Source organism: Glycine soja, chromosome 6 (assembly GCF_004193775.1).
Source record: "Glycine soja cultivar W05 chromosome 6, ASM419377v2, whole genome shotgun sequence".
NCBI lineage: Eukaryota > Viridiplantae > Streptophyta > Magnoliopsida > Fabales > Fabaceae > Glycine > Glycine soja.
The window spans coordinates 8,291,247-8,315,812 of record NC_041007.1 but is presented as its reverse complement, the minus strand read 5'-3'; the positions used below and the strand labels follow the sequence as shown (position 1 = coordinate 8,315,812).

General features: G+C 31.5%; 2 protein-coding genes across 2 annotated transcripts; both read left to right on the top strand.

The window, feature by feature from the left end:
* The first annotated feature begins 54 nt into the window (after positions 1-54).
* LOC114415326 (sugar transport protein 5-like) lies at positions 55-5,366 on the top strand. Its single transcript, XM_028379955.1, has 4 exons — positions 55-307; positions 1,721-2,040; positions 3,161-3,790; positions 4,683-5,366. The coding sequence occupies exons 1-4, from the start codon at positions 169-171 to the stop codon at positions 5,121-5,123; spliced, it is 1,530 nt and encodes a 509-aa protein (XP_028235756.1). The 5' UTR covers positions 55-168; the 3' UTR covers positions 5,124-5,366.
* Positions 5,367-19,609: 14,243 nt separating this feature from the next.
* LOC114415325 lies at positions 19,610-20,996 on the top strand. The gene is made up of 2 exons (XM_028379954.1): positions 19,610-19,987; positions 20,085-20,996. The coding sequence occupies exons 1-2, from the start codon at positions 19,763-19,765 to the stop codon at positions 20,547-20,549; spliced, it is 690 nt and encodes a 229-aa protein (XP_028235755.1). The 5' UTR covers positions 19,610-19,762; the 3' UTR covers positions 20,550-20,996.
* The last annotated feature ends 3,570 nt before the right edge of the window (positions 20,997-24,566 follow it).

The window sequence follows — 24,566 nt, the reverse complement described above, 5'->3', positions numbered from 1 at the left end:
GCGTCCAAACAACACCACCTTTAGCCTATAAAATAGTTGCCACGCTCTCATTATTATGAGCACCATTGCCCATTAGACTGAGTAACACAAACATATATATATATAGCATATAGCTGCTGCTGCTTAGTAACTGAGGAGCAGATATACAGAGAGAGGCTCATTTTCAAAATGGCCGGTGGGGTGGTTCCTGTCGATTCATCACCATTAGCCAATGGCTTTGCTGGCAAGATAACGCTCTCAGTTATCATCACTTGCATCGTTGCTGCATCCGGTGGACTCCTTTTTGGATATGACATCGGAATTTCAGGTTAATTTGTTTGTTTTTGTTCTTAATCCCTTTCTAAATTAAAGCTTCTTACCATAAGAGCATGATATTTGCTCTTAAGAAGTTTGCTACAAGTTCTCACCGATAAATTGACTATGGTTGCACATGATTGAAAATCATGAAGAAAAAGATATAGCAAAATTAGGAGATACCACGATCTTACTCTTTAATAGCATTATTCGTAGAATTTAAGAATAATTATATGGGCTTTCTATAAAACTATTTTTATATTATAATTACATCTGAATCTTACTTATTTTAGAAATTATATTTACATTCCTAAGAAGATACGTATTTTATTATTTTTAATAAGGGTGTCTGGTATGGTGTGTTTTTTTTGTATATGAAAATAATTAACATGTGTTTGCAAATCAAAAACATGTGTTTATTTTTTTAAAAATAAGGGTGTTAATTAATGTATAAAAATAATTCATAGCATAAGAGATGTAGATGCAATTTTTGAATCATTTAAGTAAAATTTAAATTTAGTTATAGCTAACTTTAAGAAATAACAGTACACTTATGTTTTAAGAGTTTCTAGTAAATTTTTACTTAAGATGAATATTCTTTGCCCAAAAGGAGCGTACTGTTTCCACAAGGGGGGAAATGGCATTTTTTATATAGATAATAACAGGTATACTTTAGTGGAAGTAATTTCTAAGCATGAAACTTTGGTGTTTAATCAAAATAAATGAGTCATGGCTTATTTATGGCATGGCAATTTTTTCACCATATTATATTATAAGAGTAAAATATTAAATAATTTTATTGATAATTAATTTTCATTCAGCCGTTTAATTAATCATAATTAATGGATCTTTCTTTTTAATTATTTTTTATTTATAAGATTCAAACTTAATTAATATCTTGCTTGAAAGATAAGAAGATTTTTTTTTTTGAAAGAAAATGATAGGAAGCCAGTTCACTCAAAGCAATTAACATAATCCCGACTCAATTTATTATTCTTGCAAGGCAAACGTTCTTTTTATTTAAATAATACTTTATCTTGATTATCGTTTGTATATAACAAAAAAAAAAGCTTTTACATAATAAAAGAATATGAAAGAAACTGAAAAAATTTAAAAATAATTATACAAAATTTTAATTTCATTAAAACAACTTATATTTTCATAAAAAAAGTTTTTTTTATTCAAATTTAAGTTAAGCTTTCTAAACATTTTGCTTTTATATATATAGCTAAAATGCTCCAAAAACAGCATAAATGTGAAAAAAAGTTGTCCCAAACATGCTAAAACAAACCTTTAATTTTAATCGCAGTTCACAACTTTAAGAAAACAAATGTTTGCTTAAATTTATGCACTATAGAAAGTTTTAAATAAATTGGATGTGTAAAGCTTACCCTTTTCTGTGAATGAAAATGTTGAAATTTTCCAGGAGGTGTCACAACAATGGTACCATTTCTGGAAAAATTCTTTCCAGCTATATTAAGAAAGGCTGCTAGCACTGAAGTAAACATGTACTGTGTGTATGACAGTCAAGTCTTAACATTGTTTACATCTTCTCTGTACCTTGCCGGATTAGTGTCATCTCTTGCCGCTAGTCGAGTCACGGCGGTATTGGGTCGGAGAAACACCATCATCTTGGGTGGTGTCATCTTTGTTGTTGGTGGTGCCCTTAATGGAGGTGCTGAAAATATTGCTATGCTCATTTTGGGCCGTATCCTACTCGGGTTTGGAGTTGGTTTCACTAATCAAGTGAGTCAATACATACATATTTCATACACTATTATTACTTGGTAATAACTCAAATCGTACGTGGTGCTTTATATCTTTAGTATTAAACACATATGATATATATATATATATATATATATTACATTACATTAAAAACAATGAATTTAATATTTAATGAGTGCAATTAGCCAGAAACTCACCATGTAGACCCACCTTAGTAACAGGTCTCATCCGTCATAGATAGAGGAAGTCCCGCTCCCGCCATAAGAATATGTGGGACACAAAATTATCCCACTACCATCTTCTAGGAAGCCTAATTAAACGAAAACATATTCCAACTAATTCTATTATTCTTACACATTTTTATTTAATTTTTCTCCATCACATAACTTATTTAACTTTTGTTTATCATTTTTCTAATTGTGAATACAATAATAGAAAATGGTTGTAAAAATGCGATTTCTCTATTCACATTCATACTACCAAATAACTGAAATAAGCAAGAGCTCGTCAGCATTCAGTGTTTTACTTTGAATAATCCAACAAGTAGGCCATTGGTTTTCCATTTTATATTGAGATAAAGTATCTTACATATATAAATAATAGAATCACCACAATCATCCAAACGTAGACGAACTAGTATATAATAATTTAGGTACTCTTATCCTTCACTTTATAACAACCAAAATGTTAGAAACGAGTGATATAAGGAGTAAGGACATCTAATAACTTCAAAATAACATCTCCACAAACCATTTTTCTAATAATAAAAGGAACAACGGATTGAGTCCAACCTTTCGTCACTTCATTGTCTTTATAGCGTACAAGCACAAGCACAAATTAAATTATGCCGCAATTAAAGAAAGTCAAAACTAGAAAAATAAATATGAACAAGTCTTCCTTTCATTTTTTAATCACAAGTTTTGATCTTTGGCGGTTATGAGATTGAGAATTGAGTAATTTAACACTTAATCATGCTTAAAATTATTTATTTCTCTATAAGAATTATAGTGAGAATAAACTTAAGTTTTCTCTCACAAATTCAAAATAATTATCAATCGAGCAACACTAGGGCTTCATTTGAATTTTCTTAATAGTCATTTTTAATTATTACTAATTGACTACATGATGTTGGCAAAAGGCTGCGCCGTTGTACCTCTCTGAAATCGCACCACCAAAATGGCGAGGAGCTTTCAACACAGGCTTCCAATTCTTCCTATCACTTGGAGTGCTGGTTGCAGGTTGCATCAACTTCGGAACCGCGAAGAAAACTTGGGGGTGGCGTGTCTCTCTCGGCCTTGCAGTGGTGCCTGCAGCAGTTATGACAATCGGTGCCTTCCTCATAACCGACACTCCCAACAGCTTGGTTGAGCGTGGCAAAATAGAGCAAGCCAGAAAAGCCCTACGCAAAGCAAGAGGATCCTCCATCGATGTTGAACCCGAATTGGAAGAACTCATTAAGTGGTCGCAAATTGCAAAATCCGTGGAGCAGGAACCCTTCAAGACCATATTTGAGAGGCAGTATCGACCCCACTTGGTCATGGCAATTGCTATCCCATTTTTTCAGCAAATGACAGGGATTAACATCGTCGCATTCTATGCTCCTAACCTCTTTCAATCAGTGGGTTTAGGGCACGATGCCGCTTTACTTTCCGCCATTATACTCGGAGCAGTCAACCTTGTTTCTCTCCTCGTCTCCACTGCTATTGTTGATCGCTTTGGTCGAAGGTTCTTGTTCGTAACTGGTGGCATATGCATGTTTATTTGCCAGGTTAGCAAAATTATTTACCTTCTTTAAGTCCATTCCTAGGAGTTTGTTGTTTTAACAAACATATTTTTAAGAGTTATACCACTTATCATTCTTATTGAATCACATGTATATATTTGTACACTCCATAGGTTATTTAAACCTAGTGAGAAAAAAAAATTGCCATGGTAGTTAATATGACTTGGAGTGAATGACTGATGATATTTATAAATATTTTATGAATATTTCTTTTTTTTTTATCTCTTTTTATATCATATTATATCATTAAATTTATCAATGAAAATGATTAATATTCTTTATCACCCAAAGGGTCTAGACACCTTAAAAGAGATAAATAATTAATAAGATTTATGATATATAATAGGAAGAGATAGATAAAGAAAAATTAAAAGTATTTGTTAATGTTGGATGTTTGTAAACTTGAGGTATCTAAATATCATCACTTTCTTAATAATTATTTATCTTTTTTTCTTCTTATTTCTCTCAAGGTCATTATATAGGTGTCCAAGAATTATTTTCTTATTATGTGATAAGAAAAGAGATAGACAAAAAATAAAGAAAAGTGTTTGATAGATACAAAATGTGTTATCTAATATCTAGAGAGACTAAAGAGACTAACAAAAAGAAAAAATTATAAATATGATAGAGTTTATGTCTTTATGAATTATGATGTGATAAAAATAAAATGAGAAAAGATGAAAGACGTTGAATGAGTGTTTAAAATAAAAAATAATTTATGTATTATTATTAAAAAAATAAAAAATATTGATAGTGTTTAAAATATAATTGTTCTAGGAATTATATGTCTAATGTCTCTGTAACTTCTTTATTGGGATTATTATTTGACACCTGTGTAGCACTATTACTAATAATTTTTGTGACTGCTACTATGAAGATTGCGGTGTCAATTTTGCTAGCAGTGGTGACTGGTGTTCATGGTACAAAGGACATGTCGAAGGGTAGTGCAATTGTGGTGTTGGTGCTACTCTGTTGCTACTCGGCAGGTTTTGGTTGGTCGTGGGGGCCTCTGACGTGGCTAATTCCGAGTGAAATTTTCCCCTTAAAAATCAGAACCACTGGACAAAGCATTGCTGTTGGTGTGCAGTTCATAATCGTATTTATATTATCCCAGACATTCTTGTCAATGCTATGCCACTTCAAGTTTGGAGCCTTCTTGTTCTATGCGGGTTGGATTGTAGTGATGACAATCTTCGTTATATTTTTCGTGCCAGAGACAAAAGGAATTCCTTTGGAGTCAATGTACACCATATGGGGTAAACACTGGTTTTGGCGGCGGTTTGTTAAAGGAGAAGTTGCACAAGAAAATCTTCCCTGAACTAAATTATATAATATCACTTTGTTTGTAAAAAACAGCTAAAAATCATTGATTTTTCCCTCCTACAGATATAAGGTGCTGTGTATATGTAGAATGTCTCTATCATAATAAACTCTTCTATGATCATATTTGTATTTATCTAGTTATAACTATTTGTATGACGCTGATCCAATAAGGGAAGTTTAATATATGTTCTGCCTCTATTTTCTTTGAAGGTAGGGTTATGAGCATTTCATCGTTTCACACCTGATGCATATATAAGTTTCGGGTCAATCAAATTTATCTAAATTCATTGTGTATCACCAAAATCTGATTGAGGAATTCAAGCTTTAATACGGGAGGGTCCCCACTTTAAAATATCTCGACAATATTTTTAAACATGTTAATACTTTTTTATTACACATGTTAATTTTTTTACATCAATAAAAGTCAACCCTATTTTTTATATTAAGATAATTAGATCCCACGGCGCAGCCAATGTATATAGCGTATTCATGAAAGCTATAAGATGTGAACTGAAATGTGCATATGCACGTTTAAATGAACATTGTCTATGGTAGTTGTCTAAGTGATACAAGTTCGGCCTGCGACGTTGTAAAGGTTTCAATCAAGAAATTATATATGTATTTTCTTAGAGTGTATTTGAATCAGCAAATTTAAAATTTTAAACAATTTTAAATTTTGAGAATTTTAAATACTTTAATTTAAATTTTTTCATTTCTAAAATTTTGTATTTGGATAAAAAATTAGATTTCTTCATTTTTAAAATTTTGTATTTGAATAAAGAAATTAAATTTCTTTATTTTCAAAATTTTATATTTTAATAAAACAATTTTTTAATAAAATAATTATTTTTTTCAATAGAGGAAGTGTCGTTGAGGAGATTATTTTTTCAGCATAAATTAACTGTTAATATTATTTTTTCAACTGAATAATATAATTTTTTTAATAAAATAATCTCCTGAACGGTTAATATTATTCAAAAGAGATTATTGATACATCTCTCTCACTCACTCAGAGCAATAGCAATGGCTTCCCTCATCCCAGGCATTCTCCTGAAAATGCTACAGGCCATGAACACCAACACCTACGTCACCGGCGACCACCGCTCCCCTCTCCTCCAGGTCATCGGCATTGTCCCCGCTCTCGTTGACTCCGACCTCTGGTCCAACCAGGGCTTCTATTTAAACCTCTCTGACTCCCTCAACTCCACCTACGTCCTCCTCTCCCACCCCGACACCGATCTCATCCTCTCCAACCGCCTCTAGCTCGGCCAGTTCGTCCACGTCGACCGCTTCCACTTCGACTCCTCTCTCCCCTTCGTCTCCAACCTTCGCCCCCTCGCCAGCCGCCACCCCTTCCTCGGCACCCCGAAGCCCCTCATCACCCGGATCTCCCCCTCCTCTCGCCACTTCCTCATCCAACCCCTCTTCGATTCCGAACTTGACCCCCTCTCCCACCTCTCCCTCAACAATAACAACAACAATAATAAATCTCCAATCCCTAATCCTAACCCCAACCCTAACCCCGAAGAACCAAAACGACATCACAATCACAAAGATAGCCCCAAAGAATGAATAATCTCCAGAGACCCACAAAAGAATTTCAAATTCTTTTATAAAATAAAAGAATTTGAAATATTAATTTTTAAGTTAACCAAAATCCCTGATCAAAATACTCAAATTTTAATTTCTTTTCAAATGTTTATCAAACATCTTATTTAATTGAAAAGTAATTAAAATTCTTTAAAAAATTGAATTATCTTATTAAATTTCTCCATCCAAACATACTTTTGTAGAGTTGTTTTCAAGAGTTTTCCTTAGCTGCTTTAAAACTTCAAAGTTTAGTTTCAAAAAAAGTATTCCTAAAAAATTCCATCGTGGATACTGGATAGTACGTATATACTAAGGCTAGTGGTTCATGAGCATTATAATCACTTGTATGCATGCATGGAACTGCAGGTCCAGTCAGTGAGTCAGGGAAGTTTAATACAGTATATCAGCTCTACATCTATTTTAATTTTCTTTACTGCGACAACTCCTTTGAAGATATATACAGGGTTATGATGTCTTCATTGTTTCACGTCTTGTGCATAAATTAATTAAGTTCTCGTCAATCAAATTTAAATTCATTAACATGTTGTATACACACACGCTCACAGGAGTTGCAGGCTAATGATGATATAGTGTATTCCTGACAGCTATAAAGAGATGTGAAATGTGTGTAAAGACGTTTAAATAGAATAACATTGTCCAGGTACATATAGGATACAACTATACAAGCTCGGTCCGTCACATTGTAAAGGTTTCAATCAAGAAATTAGATAGCAATTTCAATAGCATTATTTTGCCTGAGCTTAATATTTTGGAGTTTTTTTTTTCAGCAGAGTTATTTTCATGTAATATAAGCATAACGATGCTTCTGTTGCAGTAACTTAAATATTACAATATAAGAGTAAATGTTTGTCCTTAATTAAACCACGAAATCGTGGGAATAGTTTCTTACAAACGAAAAATTGCAAGGGTGCTTGTTAATTGGTTGGGTAAAGACACTGTTAAAAAGGTTTTTCATTTCATCCATAAAACTTGATTAACAAAATATCGCACCTGTTAATAACAATTGAAGCAATAAGTATTAAATATATAACACAATATAATGAAACCTTGATTTCAATGTAAGTTTTTAGGTCTGAAATCCTTATCTAAATCTTACCTGATTCAGACTCGAACATAATAATAAAAAAAAATTGTTACCTAGCTCAAAAGTTCAATATACACAATAGAATGGTGCTTTTTGTACTTCATAAGCTGTGTCCTGCATTCTTTTCAGAATGTTTTTTTGACATTTAGGATTGATTATTTTGGAAGTAAAAAAAATAAAATATATTTTGAATTAACCATTTCGAAAGACAAAAAGACAATAGCCTAGAATGGGTTGCTGAGCACTGAGCAGTAAAGGGTGGTGTGTAAATTATTTGACTAACTATATTAATGTCCGCTCCCAGTTTCTCGTGTTGGATTAGAATGCAAAGCTAACTATAGTCTTCTATATCTGTCAATAAAATGTCAACAAGGACTTGGGAAGAAGCTCTATCCGTAACTAATATTTGTTCATGGGCAAGAGAGTCTTGCGAACATTCCCAGACCAATACATGCATTAGGGTAGCATTCTACGTTAGTTGGGTTTGTACAGGTAAATTAGTTGGGCTGGGCCCAAAAATAAAAACAATGGTATCAAATTGGGAAGTACTCCTGCGTCTCCTTTCTTTCTTCCTGTACCCTACAGGCAACTTGAATGGACAAATATGTCCTTCCCTTTTCATTGCCCCTCCTTCCCTTCTCTATTCCTTGCGCCGCAGCTCCGAACACCAGCTCTGCTCTGAACCGCCACCTCCATTGCACTGTAAATATAAGACACAGAGTATATAATAGTAATAGATAAAAAAACCTTCCAACTATGTATGTCTAGCTATAACCCTTCTATACTATATTTCAAAAAATCCATGTGGTCTTGTTTCATTGATGCCTTCCAACAATCACATTTACCCTGCGGCACTGTCATCATAAATCCATTTCCCACATGATGCAAAATGTTTCGTATTACTTGTAGCCAATGAAGGCGCACCTCAAAGCCAAGGGCCAAATTTTAAGAGGTGAGAGAGATCCTGAGAAAAAGTGAACATGCCTCATCAATATTTCCGGATTAAATTTTTAGGCACCAGCAATATTTCCAGAATTCGAGTTTCTGGAATATATTACATGATCCGGATTAACTTTTTAGACTTTCTGGAATACCTAATCCGGAAAACTACAAAGCTAATCTGAAATGTATTCCAGAAAGCTTGTTTTAGAATATATTGTTAATATTCCGGAATACATTCTCGATTAGTTGTAGTTTTCTGGACCAGATGTTTTAGACAGCAAAATCAGTAGTTTCGAATTATGCAATCCGGAAACTATTAAACCTCCTCAACCGTATGAATTCGTCATTCCGTAACAACACACTGATGTGGGAAATGGATTTTAGATGCGAACAAAACTAAGAAGGAGGCTAGGGATGGAGATCTTGTAGATACTGATGCAACGCACAAACAAGAAGGGGTTCAGAGCTGCGTCGCAAGGGAAAGGAAAGGGAAGGAAATATTTGTCAATTCAAGTTTTCTAGGGAGTGTAGGAAGTCATTGTCTATCAAATTTTAAAACGTGATACCAAGTAACCTACTTGATCTTAGTGTCGATCTTCCTTCCCATAAAACAATTCTTTGGAAGTTTTTTTTTTTCCCAAAAAGATCTTGATAGACGTTCAATTCAAAGCAAAACAACTAAAGTTAATATGTTAGGCCTACTAATAAAAAATATTTATAAAGTAAAAAAAATCATAAATATTAACAAAAATATCATATATGTTGGAAAAAAACCAACATATAATTCTTTCTTTTTAAAGTAAAAATTTTAGCTTTGGCTAAAGACGCCATCTTTACTTGTACACCTCTTGTCTCTTATTATTTTTCCAATTATATCCTTTCTTTGTCCTTTTCTAGAAGTTAGGGTACCCCCTTCTATGTCCCTTGTACTCTCTCGACACAGGCTAGGGTGGAAGAGCTCTCCAAATCTCCCATTGTGAAGGAAAACTGGAGCATTCGACTAGGACTGTTCTCGAGATATGTGTATTAAATTAAAAAAATCAAAAGATGAACACCCACTGTTCTACAGTCGGTCAACCCATAACTGGTAACGACAACAAAGTCAAAACTGCCCAGACACGGTAGAGCCTGGACGACGTTGTTTTGGCGGATAACGCCGAAGCGAGGGCCGTAAGAAATGACGGTAATGGCAATGGGGACAAAATCAAAGAAGCTCCAGACCTGGACCCGTTGAAGCTTCTGTCGAGGTTCAAGAACCTTCTGAACCATGATGGGTTCAAGGCAAAGCCTGCGCTCGCTCGTCGAACGGACATCGTGGCCACGTAGTGTTGAGTTTGGTTCTGTGGTTGCCGGTGTCGGCACGGTGGTGATAAAGAAGAAGGAAGGAGAAAAAAAACCAAGGGTGAGCCATGAAATCTCGAACTCCACCACTTCACATAGCTTACTATTCCTTCTTTGGTGTATTTTGCGGATTGATTTTAACTAAGCCACCATTGAGAACCACCACAAAACCCACCATCGTAAGCCACCACGAAACCCACCACCGTCCACCCCCACGAGCCCACCCCAAACAAACGCAAGCCACCAGCACGCACCCATCACCGCGAACACACGGACCACAACGAAACCACCATGAAACTCACCGCAAACCACAACGAAACCAGATCCATAATTAGAGATGAAGCAACACGATGTTGAAGGAGAGTGAACGCAAACACGTTGACGACGTCGTGAGGATGAAGCAGATGAAGATGGAGACGTGGTGTTGTTTGGTTTTTTTCTTTTACTCCAGTGTAGGAATTCCCATGATGCTCCCTCATACATCTCGAAAACAATCCTAATTAATCGAACACTCCAGCTTTCTTGAGGGAGCACGTCGGAGAAACGTCCCCACCGGAAATCACCTCTGGCGGCTCGCGGCGGATATACCTTGTGAGGGTGGGTCATCCTAGACATCAGAGATGGGGGTTTAGGTTTTGTCTTCTGTTGCATAGGAGAAGGGGGTGTAGTAATTTCCCTAAAAAGAAAAAGAAAGGATATACTTGGAAAATAAAAGTGGAATGGGTTGTAAAAGTATAAGTGAAAGGTGTGTTTAGCATAAGTCAAAATTTTCCTTATCAAATTTGTTTCAAGTCCTTGTCAGTGTTGTTGGACCAGTCCTAACTAGAGTTGAGATGTTCATATTTGGTTTGTTTATTATCCCCTCAAAAAAATTGTACATTAATCTTTTTACTTTCTTAATTTTAATATTTTTATAACTTTTTTTTTAATTTAATCACTTTGCTATTTTAATTTTGAATTCTTTTTATGTGTTTTAATTGCAAAAATTTGATTCATTTATTAACTTAACATTCGATATTGAATAAAAATGCTAACATGATAATGCCATAGAGTGTCATATTAGTGTTTCCATTAAATATCAGTCATTAGATGTTATTTTTTTCTAGTTAAATATTAAGTTAATAAAAAAAATCAAAATTAAACAATAAAAAATAGTGAGATCAAATTTTTGAAAATGAATTGAAAGATGAAATTCATGAAGAACAAAAATGCAATTAAGAAAAAAAAATCATGATATTTAAAGCAACCCTTGACGTTTAGACTTTAGATTCAACAAACAACAAGCGATGCGGCCATTAATTGTATGCTCATAAAAATAGCAATTGTTTAGTCGTTTTCTGTTGGGTTCCTAGTACGGTAGGAATAGATCTAGAGGTTATCTATATTTTTTGGATAAATAATGTACTCCGCATACTGAAATTATTCTAGCTTTTTTTTATCCGAAATTATTCTAGTATATTAGTTTCTGCAATATGCATGTATAAATGGACTGAATTACTATTTTAGTATCTGAAGTTATATTAATTGATCAAATCACTCATTAAAATTAATAAAAATGGAAAAATAATGCATAAAATTGTATATTATCAATTAATTTAATTCTTGAAACTGTTATGAATAGTCAAATCCTTCAAATCAATAAGGTAGCACAATGGTTCCTAAAATTATAAGTTGCTCATCAATTTGGTTTCTGAAAATGGAATAATTGATCAAATTGGTCTAAGACATTAAAGACACTTAATTGCTGTGTTTGCTTCTAATTTTCAAAGTTTTGTGAATTATACCTCCACAACTTTTTCCTCACGTATTTTATATAACTTTGCGAATTTTATCCTAACATTATCACTGGCGTGACAATTGACGCGACAAGGGATTTTTTTTTAAATTCAGCGAATATCTAAGTTTAAAAATACTTAATTGCACTTTTTTGCCTTTTAATTTCAATTTTTTGTGCATTTAACCCTAGATCAATCAAGTCTTTAAAAGTGGGCAAAAGTGTTAGAGATAGAATTTGAAGCTTTGACCCCATCCTTCTCTAGATCTAATGCCACCAAAGCTCTAAATCATTTTATTTATTTAGTTTTATGTATCATGACTCTATTTATTAATTGTACTTTTGATCCATAAGTATAGGCTTATATTTGAATGAAAAATGTTGAAAGTTAAGATGATAAATTTATTTATTAAATATTAATTATTTCATTATTTAAATTCATTTATTATCTACGGACTATTTATACATCTTCCACCCTTTTATTTGTGGGACTATTATTATTCGGAGGTTAAAATATGTAATAAATGTTTTATGTATCACCTTTAAATTTTAATATTTTTTTATATAATAAATATAAACGTACAAATGGTAGAATAAAAAAATATAATTAACAAATACAGCAATTAAACAAGTCAAATAACCTTCAACAAAAAAAAAAAAAAAAAAACTAGGGGCTATGGTGGTTGTGGAGAAGGAAGGGATTAAGGATGCAAATATTTCTTTAGTCACTTTTACCATTTTCTACGTACTTAATTGCATTTTAGGGACAAAATGCACAAATTTTTTTAAGTAGGAATAGTCAACTGATGTTAGGACAACATTTTCAAAATTTTAAATGTTAGGAAGCAAAAACTGTAAATTAGCCTTTTTCATTTTTATGAACCAATTTTACTGGCTACGTACCACAATTTAATTAAGCATCAGACTAGATTAGTTGACAATCTAGAATTTCAAAGATAATTTTGTCATTTTATTAATTTCAAGCATTTTTTTATATATAAATTAAGGCTGAGATGTGCTAAGGAGGAGGCCTTCCCAGCAAAGGATACCTTACCCCAAAAGCCACCTGCCCTGAATAACATTAAACCGGCGGAAGAAAAAGAGCAATACAAAGAAATGGGAGATTATACCAAAATTCAAAGCAACTTAACGAAATCTATAATGCAAGAGACATTTTATTTCTAAGAAACTCATTCTTAACAAAATCGGGACCAAGTTTGATTAACCAACTTCTCCGCAACAAGATTGGCCAATTTTAATTAACAATTTAACCAATTATTACAATTTTAGAAAGTAAATTGGTGATGATTCAGTCACTAACAACTTGTAAAAGTTATTCATCACTAAATAAGCATAGTTAAGAGTTAAGACTAATAACTTTATAAAACATATCATTTTAAATTATATTTATATCAAATAAGTAAGAAATTTAGAATACAAAAAATTAAACCTAATTATTAAAGTTATATATATAGATAGATATAAAAGTAGAAGGAAATAGTTATTTCTGCTTAATTATTAAATCACCCTTATCCTTTTCGTCTGCTAGTTTCATGACTTACATTATCCGTTTTAATGAAGTTTTAGTACCGTAGGTCAGCCAAATATTGTCCTAGAGATTGCAGCTGGATAGATACAAGTTTGATTGTAGTATAAACAATTAAGCATGAAATGTCGTCCATTTAATTTTTATGGTATGCATAGCTCCTTCACAATAACTATTAATCATTACTCCACTAATCATTACTCCACCAACCAGACTGAGAACTTTGCCTATGAACTAATGAACCACCCTTGACACGTAAATTTACCAAGAAAAAATGGGACCCCTGATAGATTTTCCTGAGCACACATGATCCTGTGCAAAATAGAAACCTATCCAACATAACATTTTTATCATACTCAAAGCGAATAGTTTTCATTTATTCATCCTGTTGTTCATCTATATATGGTTCCGTCTCCACGTACTCTTACATATCATCAAAGCCTATGCATGAGAAAACTGATACATTGTCTTAGAGTACAAGTGAGGTAAAATTTTACGTTTAAGTAAAAGTAAAAAAATTGAATATCATATAAGTAAAAAAAACCATAAATCTGAGTTTTAATGTCAAAGTGTGGTGTTAAATTTTTTATCATTGTTGATAATGCAAATTAAATTAATTATGTAAGGCACAATTAAGATAAAGAAAAAAAGAGACCATAAAATATGTTTTCTAGGGATTAATGGGAGTGCGGGAAGGTATATGAACAACAACTATGGCAGTAATTTCGCTCAAAAAACTACAATGAGGCCCAACACATATTCAGGAGTTTGTGACCTCTTCAAACTGTCTCAGCTACCTCCATCAGATAATCACTGACCAGCTTCAAGTTACTGTTCAAACTGACATAATATAAATGATCAAAGGCTCAAACATCATGAAGTCAAACTGGTAATGTAGAAATTAAGTTTCATATATTGTTTGTCCTTGAAATTGAATTGGTTGCATTGATGGACAGGTATTGGAGGAAAGCAAGGAGCATATAGTCAAGTTTTTATTGACTTGAATATATATATATATATATATATATATATATATGAAGTTTAATTAGAAGAAATGATGTAGAAGACTGGAAATATATTCAGTTATAAAAGACATGCATGCATGATATGGTGATTATTTATATGTGATCCACAACCGATTTTGTCTAATGAAATAATACTTTTATTTATTGTAACATCCCGTGCTCCCTCAAACATTTTAGAAGATCGAAGATGAAAGAATGTATATCAAGATTCTCATTACAAATTTAGTAGGACGGTGATTATACTGTGTAAGCATAAGTTTGGATACACGATGAAATCATGGTGCATGGGAGCCAAAAAATCTTGTAAAATAAATAATAAATCAAAAGTAATTAATTGGTTTGTTGGTCAAATCATGATAAATTTAGTCATCAAACTTGATTTTAAAATAAGTATGCAATGTTTACTATCACATTAAAACTAAAGACTAAATTACATAATTTTATGAAAATAACTTATAATATGTTGAAATTTATTTAAATAAGTTCTTCAGGATAATTTATGAAAAAACTTAAAATAAAAATTTAATTATATTTTCTTTTTTATTATAAAAATAACTACATAAATACTTGCGTTACAAATATTTTTTCAATAAGTACTTAATTAAATTAATCCAATTAGAGATGCTTAATTGAATTATTTTTATGCTAAAGACTTGATTTTAATATATTGTTAGTATTTATAAACATATAAATTACAATTTTTAATTTTTAATTTTATTTGTGTCTTCATCTTAAGTGAGTGTTTTAATTTTTTCGTAGAAGATCATCCACTGAACAGTCTTGTTTAAATAAGATAAAATCATAATTGTTAATAAATTTTTTCTTTTAAATATTTATACAACTAAATACTTAAGACTGACGAAGACCACAAATATTTTAAAGAAGTATTTTTGTCCCTAATGTTGTGATAAATTAATTATTACACGTCACGTAATTAATATATATATATATATATATATATATATATATATTATTTTTCAATTAAAATTTGAGTTTTATTCCACTAATTATTTTTTTGGTCACTTATATAGAAAATAAATGTGTCTTTTTTTGTCCTAATTAATTACAAGAAATATAAATTACTTTTTACATTTATTAGTTTTGATGAATTAATTATTTCAATATTATTAGTAAATATTTTTTTTACTGATGAACCTAAAGTTTAAACTTCAATTGTTGTATAGTTGAATCGACGTGCTTTCTTATATACAGAATTAAGACAACATAATACAAAAATTGCTTCAAATATTAGCATAATTGAAAAACATCACCAAAAATACTTATAATCAATAATCTGTATCTAAGTTTTATTCTAAAAGTTACACGAGGGTATAAATTCTTCTTCAAAATCACTACTAGATTAAGTGCTTGTTTCGTATGCTGTGGTAATGGTAGAGTGAAGGAGGAGAACGGGAAATGGGTAATTGTGCTGCATTGGAGCTAAGGTAGCTCAGTAGATTCTGACAGTTTCTAGTATTTGGGAAGTGATTGAAACAGGAAGGGAGAGGGGAACATAAATGAAGGGAAGGCAGGGTGGGTTGGGGGCATTTAACAGAAGAAAACTGTCGTTGATAATGAAGAAGAAAGAAAACAGACTTGTTTTAATTTGGTCGCTGTTGAAGTCTGCATTTAAGTGAATTCAAGGAGGTTTAATGAAGGCAGGTGGACTTACTTGAAATGGAACCCTCCATCTATCTCCCAATGCTTTTAATGGCTTGGTAGTTGGGACCCTTTTTTCTATAGCTTCTTGTATGTATTTTTTTCCCTTTCAATTTTCCATTAGCCCCATTTTCTAGGCCCCTAACCCCATTTTCTAATCTTGTTTTTCACTCTTTCTGGGTCAATATTAGCCACCTACTGTAGTAATTCTCTTCAGACACTTCAATATTAGATAAATTTTTGTTTCCGTTTTTAGTATTGTTACATGGAATAGTTAGAATTAGAGTTTTATCTCAAAAATATGTTAACTTTTAATGTAAATATTTATTACTGAACCAACTAAGTGAAACTTAATTCTAATAAGTATTTGGCACTAAAAAGCAAAGAACTGTATCCAAATTTTGTCCATAATACTGAATTGACCAATCACTTTTTCACAAGTAGCAAACTAATTGATTTGAGTTATATGCTGCTGTAAGCTTCAGTATTAAACTATTAATCATATATCATCTCAATACTCATTTTGCTGATCCAATGTCTAAAAATCTCAACGAATAATAAGCGCTTGAGTATTTTTCTAGCATATTGGAATTAGCAACCAAAATGATAAGCTAAGGGAACTCATCTATCCAATTTTCTCTCCTAAAAAAAATTAAAATAGCAACGTAGACTTTTTATGGCACGTCAACAAATTTAGTCGTAATTGGTGCAATTAAGCAATGAACACCCCTTAAAACCTAACAGGCGAAGCGTATACTCTTCGACTTTCCATGTATAGAAACATAACCCAAAATCTCCTATAAACATGCAAACATATATATTACAAATGTTTTGTCACATCTACATTTTCCTTTTTTGAATCAGTGTCTTGATTGTATAATCTGAATTGAAACATTCATAAAACAACTGGAAGAGAAAATAGGATTAAGATTAATGATTAACTGTTTGAAAAGATTTTATTTCAGTTTGTATGATTGATTGATTATCTTAATGTACGTATGGTCTATGATAATGAGAATTAGAGTCCTCTGACGTGATTTTGTATGGATAACGTACATGAAATACTGTAGGCATGTATTACATGAAGTGAAGCCATACTTTTTCCACTCTGATCATATAACAACTTGACCCAAAGTTATTATTTTTCTGTTTCTAATTGTAAGATTTTTAAAAAAAAATTATTTATCCTTTTTTATAATATTATTTTTTAATTTTAAATGTATTAATTATGTTTTTCTTATATATTTTCATTTTATTATTTGTTTTCTAAAAATTAATAAAAAAAAAATAAGTGGATAAAGAGAAAAAAAAAGAATAATTTTGAAATAAAAATATAAAAAACTAATAAATTTAATATTATTTTTCTAAAAAAACATAAATTAATTGAAAGGAAAAAAAAGTACTCGGTTAAGGACTAAAATACCAATTCATGAATATAACAAATTAATTATGTTTAAACTTTATTTGTGGGAATCAAAGACTGGGATCACCAGTAAATTTACAATAGTGCTTTGACTTAAAGTTTAATTACTCTTTTTACATAGCCTACTATTTAATTAATGTGTATGGAGAAAGAGATAGACATAAAGATTCGAAAAAAGGTTATACTCATTATTATAGTACTATTAATTTTGATCACGAATGTATGGGTTCGTTTCCTACAACTATAAGTTGTTGTAGTATGTATAAAACGACATATCGTTCTGATGTTACAAGGAAGTAAGTGAAGTTCTAGCGAGGAAGTCATCATATATAACTAGGGTGATGTCAAGAGAGGAATTGAAGGAAACGGGGGAGCGGTTGTTTGGAAGAGAGAGAGAGAGAGAGAGAGAAGGGAACGGAACATTAAATTGGCTTTTATTTTTTTTGGTAACTCATAGGACTTGGTTGGTTTAATGGGGGAGGGAGGGGTGTTGAGAGCCTTTAAAGCCCTTCTTCTGGCTATGGCGTGGTTCGTTTTAATGGCTGAAGAGGGTGTTGAGTGCTTTAAAGATTTTAGTTTTTTGAGTGAACAAGTTGCGGAAGTTGGAGTTATTATTCATTGGCATTCAACTGTACACACTCACAACATTAATGACCATGCCATACCTCTCTTCTTCCCCTTCTCACCGCCTTTCATAACTTCCTCTCTTGCCTTTCGCTTCGCTTTTATAGTACTCCTCATCTCAACATATTTGGCCCAATTTGTTTTATTTTATTTAATTCATCCATACTAAGAAAGTTCTGGTTGCAATTAAATAAAACTATGTTTTTTTAAAACTATTTTTTTTATACTTTAGTTTTTTTAAATACTCTATTTTTTATAACACTTTTTAATTTATTAAGTACAAATAATTAAACAAAATTTATGCGTATAATTTGTTTAGTACATGTTCTAGTTGATGACGTGGTTTTTCCAGTTATTTAAATTCATTAAAATTACCTATTACTCTGATCCCCTTAATATAGAAAAAAAAATCTTTTGTTATTTTTCAATCAAATTTAATGTTTTATTTCGACACAACACATGTACAATTTATCAAAATAAAACTCTAATTTTGATTCATGGTCAATGCATACTAAGTTTTGTTCTTTTTCTCTTGGGAAATTTGGGAAGAGGACACAAAAAGAAACATGTGATTTTAATCTTGTAAAAAACTACAATAATTTTTCACCTTATTTTCCTATGTTAAAATTTCATGGTCTTTCTCTTTCTTTCTGTCACAAAATGAAGTGAAGCGTATTTTTTTTTCATAATTCTTCAATTTATTAAAAAAATGAATTTTGATTAATTCAAAATTCCGAGATACGCAAACAATAAACTATAAAAAGATGCATACTTTCATTTTCATTAATATTAAATTGAAATCATGACAGATATTTATTTCTTCTAGAATTAAAGGTATCATTTAATTCTGTTGAAATTGGAAATATCCACACGTTAGAATTAAAGTTTAGTTTATCAGCACACAATTATTAATAAAATTTGACCGTTTTGTTATAAGTATTTATCTCATTCATTAATAGTATATTGTTTATAAATTAAATGCTTTTAGGACTGTGAAAGAGTCTTAATGTCTAGACAAGATACAAAAAACAAAATAGAAAAGATAAAAGAAAATTAAATAGATACAGTTAATTGATGTGATAAAAAAAGAGAAAAAAAATTAAAATAAAAATGAGATAACAAAAATAAAGTGTGATAATATATGAATATTTATGTTTTTTATACGCCTAATAAATATTTTCCATTTTTATCTATTCCTCTTTATATTAAATCATATTACTTATAAAAATTATATTTTTTTCCTTTATCTTTTTTTATTAGGTGTCAATTAATCTATTAGATGTTCATTTATAATTTTTCAAAAAATAAAGTATCGTAAGTGATCAATGATTACAATTTTATTTTTATTTTACATCACGTCCAAGACGTTAAGTACAAGCTTGAAGCTGTGCATTTATTGAGAAGCCAACTTGGAAGCACGTTTACATAAGCATCGTCCTTCTATTTCGATCTTCAAATTTAGATTCTCCTTTGCGGTTATAACTCGCAAGTCCGAGGGAAGCTCGTCCTATATAAAGACCTCAGTCTCATATTACATTTTATCCCAAAGAAAAGAAACTGCCAAGGTTTAGTTTTGAGGGTGAAACCACTCTTAATTTTGAAGCCATGGTCTCCTTTCACAAAGCGCTTACCGAGAGTACTCCAAGGCCAGAAATCCATGCAGAATTCGAAGCATCATCGAAGAAGAGAAAGTGGGAAGAGCCATTTGCCGAAGATTTCTTCAAGGATCATCAAACAAGTATAGAGAAGAGGAAATCCGTCTTCGATATAGAGCTTCACCCTGAGACCCCTTTTTCTTCAGATAAATGGCGTCAATACCTCACTATTCAGGTATATATATGTTTATTCTTTCAAAACTTGTTGAAAGTTAAAGCCACAACTATGGCATAATCTTCATGTTAATTAACTTTTTTTTTTCTCTGTGTAGTCAGGGCAGATACAGTTGTGTAACACAAGAACAACAACAGAGAACCCCGGAAGAAGCCCCGAATTAGAACCACCTTCTTCTCATCATCATATGAGTTTAAACCTTGAGCTGAATTTGACGTGTGAATCACCGAGGAAGAAAGAAGAAGGCTATGGTTATGACATGAATGAGAAAAAGAGTTCTGGTTCTTCCCCTGGGGGTTTGAGAGAATTACGTGAGGATCTGTTTACTGATCAACCAAGCAAGTTTAATAAGAAAGATTCAGATGGTAAAATTCTTTCTCCTTCATGGTTGTCATTATCTGAAGATGATTATAAAGAGATGGTTGCAACAGTTTGCATGCGTTGCCACATGTTGGTAATGTTATGCAAGTCATCTCCTTCATGTCCTAACTGTAAATTCATGCACCCACCAGATCAGAACCCTTCAAAATTCTTGAAGAGAAGGTGCAGTCTCTTCTGCTAGTTCTTCAAAATTATCAGGAACGTCAATCAAATACTACATAAATTTCCACCTTTGACCTTACGTATATCCTTCTATTTTTCCCTCTGAATATCCTAAGTTCTTCAAATATAGCTCCTCAAGTGTATGTTCAAAACGGTGGGGTGATAATTAATCTAGCTCTACGAAATATATGGCACTTAATTTGATTGTTAGAACGAATGCGAATAAGTGGGTACCGTAGAGGCTAACCTGGTATACCATCATCATATATTTATATGTACATAGCATTCTCGATCATCCAAAACCCATCCATGTTGCCAGAGCAGAATTGAATTTCGGTACATACTTTCAGGATTTGGAAACAAGACAACCCATTGTTATGGATGATGGTGGCTCTTAATTTATTAGCGTTTTTCTTCTCGTTGCAACTAATGTTCAATTTGATCACTGTTGTTATTTTCTTTATAACGATCACTGAGTTTCCCTTAAGAGGGTCACTTTCGACATGTTGCAGGGTAACCAATCTTCAAACAAGAGAAACCTCGGTTTTGTGTAACATAGGTTGTTAATTTCATGGTAGTGTTCATGTTAATTTTATGGGACAGTTAATTAATGGGTTTTTCCAAGATAAATAAGATGTGATCTAATTCTTTTTGCTCCCTCCAAAAGCCAAAAATCTACGATACGTAAGTAATAACAAATAAGTGAAATAACCACATTTACGAAATGAGGAGCTCCTGCAAGAAAAATAATCAAGAAAATGATCTGCTGCATACATAACACAAAATTGAGTTCCCTAAAATTAATCTAGATGATTACTTCGATTCATAGGATCTGCAGACTACAAAGAAAGCAGATGAAGATCCGTCAATTCTACAATATTGATGGCTAATAGTAGGTTTGAAAAAGAAATATAACATACAGCCAGAAGTTGGTGGCATCATTATTAACTTCTACATATATAAGTAGTCCCCGGAGCTATAACTTATCTAACATTCACACTTCAGTTTTAACAAATTCAATCGTTAATTTAGTCAAATTAATTATCTATAGTAGTGTGGCTTTGTTCTTTTCAAACTACCCGAATCCTTAATTAACCAGTATCCAAAGTCGAATGGCTTAATACATTAAATAGAATATATATGTCCATAGTGCATTTTGTCCACTTTGCATGGGATTTGCTTTGTCTAAAGGTGAGAAGGTGTATAAAGTAAATAAAGATGCATCTATATCTATCTATAATGTAAAGTGATCGAGTCAAGCTTCTTTAATTTCAAATCAAGGGTAGATGCACTCTTAGGTTGAGGAACCAAATCCCATTGAATGCACATTAACGTTCCAGTGTAGCTAGCCTCATGCTCATTTACGTTCTAAGCTCCATAAATGCAAAGGAAAAGGGACGGAGAGATGTAGATGAGACAGGTACATACATAATTAATCCTTACATAATCCACATGAAAAAACATATTTCTATGGTATACAATTCACAAACTCCCGGATGATGGAACTACCATGTCAGCTGCATTTATGAAATGTTTCATCGTAAGAGGAGATCTGCGAAGAGTAGAGATAAGTTTTTTGGATGTGAAGTTAGGATATTCCTTTGACCTAAGGTAATTCGACATAAAAGTGGCTTGGAACGAATGGTGTAATACGTGGCTGCAGCTAATGCTATTCCTACTAGTACTTGGATATTTATGTGTCGGTTATAACATATCTCTTACTTTGGGGACAGTTCTTATAATATCAATTTATTAGGTCTGTGCATGTTTTCAAACAATGCTATCCATTAGGATGGGTTTGATGACATAAACATGGTGCGGAACTGGTTATGTTTCTTTTTCAAGTGTTGTCTACGTAGTTTTCTTTCTCATTTAATCTCTCTTTTATAAATTTTCTGTTTGATCCGTATATATAAATATAACGAGAACATTTTATCTTCCTAAATAGTCGTATTATATTACGAATGTCTCATTTTAATGTTATATGATTTATTTAGTTGCACCATCCTCCTTTATAGCACACTATACATTATCTTCTTCAGAACAAAGAACAACCTATGCACAATCTTGTAAGGAAGGTTGATGAAGGTGTGCCAGTACTCCTTTACTCAATCATGACCATCACCAACTCAAACACCAAATTATATCCCTCCATACGATGTGAAGCAATTAATAAAAAACTATGTTGTTCATGTAAGCTAGCTGAAATAGAAACTCTTGAAAAACCAAATGTATCAACTTCGCAAACACGTACGCTTCGAAAGTAAATATCTTCAGGCTTCAAAGCCATGTAGGAGTGTGAAAACACCAACCTCAAACGCTATTAGTTAAGAATACCAAGTTCATAATAAACCATGACATTGAAAAGAGTGTGCATTGTTTTGAGCTGGAAACTAATTAACTCGTGATGAGTATGATTGCTTTTTAGAGTATTTTGGAAATACTTTTATGATTATAAGAGATGCTGATATGGGAGATTTGTGATTGCCGACATGAAACCGGGAACAAATGGGCATAGTAAGAATTTTGCTTTAATAAGTACAGGCATTATCATGTGTTCTGCGCAACTAATTAATAGGATTAAGAAAACTTCCGAATAATTGAAGTCAGGTTGGATATGCTTTTTTAGATAATTAATATTCCTTTTCCAATATCTCGGAAGCATAGCTTAGCTTGTTTTTAATCTTGTTTTAATGTCGAATTGCTCAGAATTGAGGATGTCTCTTTTGATTGTAAATTTGCATTGTTAAACATGTACGACTAGTAGCTAGTTAAAAGTTAGAAGGATACAGAATCAAATTCCGAGTTTCAGAGAAAGATATTTCAATATAATTGTGTCTACCTACTATCTTCAACGATTTATTGGTACGTAAAGTAGAAACATAAATTTAAGAGAGTTTGTAATCTAGTATTACGGTTAATACGTACATGAAATTCCTATATAGGTCAGTCATCGTATGATTTAATTTCTAACATATGAACCCCAAAACAGGTATGACTAAGTTTTATCTCTACTAAATTAGTAATTTTCTTGTTTGATATCTTTATATATATATATATATATATATATATATATATATATATATATATATATTATACTGTAGTTTTTTAAAATGAGTCTTGCATATAAAATATTTTTTGCCACCATATGATTCTTTCTAGTTTTTTTTTATTTAATTTCTCTAAATATTACGAGTTTAATTATCATTTGATATTTTGATTTCTTTAGAAGATCATAGAAATCGAACTAAATATATAACTGTAAAAAGTAAAGAAATGCTATGGTCTATATTTGCATGTCCATAAGACTCAAATTTGCCTTCAAGAGAATGGAAGTGACTGAAGTGTTTTGTTTATATATATATATATATATATATATATATATATATATATATATATATATATATATATATATATATATATATATATATTTAAATTTTAAGGAATAAAATAACATTTGAGTTATAATTTTACATATTAAAATGACATTAAGTTACAATTTGAGGGATTAAAGTGTATATATAATTTTATTGACTAAGTTGACATTGTGTTAAATTTAAGGAACTTAATTGTATCATATGTATTATAATTTTACCAACTAAGGTGACATTGAGCTAAATTTAAGGAACTTGTATCACCTGACAGACACTCATATAACAGGTGTCATTCATGTATTCACATTGACATGTACCATATGAGTATGTCACATAAGCACTTCCTTTACAAAACAGTCACTTAACAATTAGATTAAATTGGGTAATAAAAATGATTTTTATGGATTTTTTAATTTTGTTAAATTGAGAAATTAAAATAATAATAATAATAAATTAATGACAGTTTCAAAAACTAAATTAACCATTTATCCTAAACTTGCTATATATTTTTTATATTAATCCTAAACTTACTATTTACCAAAGGGGACTGGGGGTTTAAAAAGGAAAAAAAAATGCGATCATTTATGCGTTTAAGTCAAGAGACAAAATAATTCATAAAAGAGGTATCAAGAAGAAAAACTTCAAGAGAAACAAAAGCTCAT

Excerpts from the sequence above, each read along its gene's own strand:
- LOC114415326 (XM_028379955.1), top strand. The coding sequence starts at position 169 with ATGGCCGGTGGGGTGGTTCCTGTCGATTCATCACCATTAGCCAATGGC. Across the intron at positions 308-1,720 it reads ATATGACATCGGAATTTCAG|GAGGTGTCACAACAATGGTA; the intron begins GTTAATTTGTTT and ends GAAATTTTCCAG. Across the intron at positions 3,791-4,682 it reads TATGCATGTTTATTTGCCAG|ATTGCGGTGTCAATTTTGCT; the intron begins GTTAGCAAAATT and ends GCTACTATGAAG.
- LOC114415325 (XM_028379954.1), top strand. The coding sequence starts at position 19,763 with ATGGTCTCCTTTCACAAAGCGCTTACCGAGAGTACTCCAAGGCCAGAA. Across the intron at positions 19,988-20,084 it reads GTCAATACCTCACTATTCAG|TCAGGGCAGATACAGTTGTG; the intron begins GTATATATATGT and ends TTCTCTGTGTAG.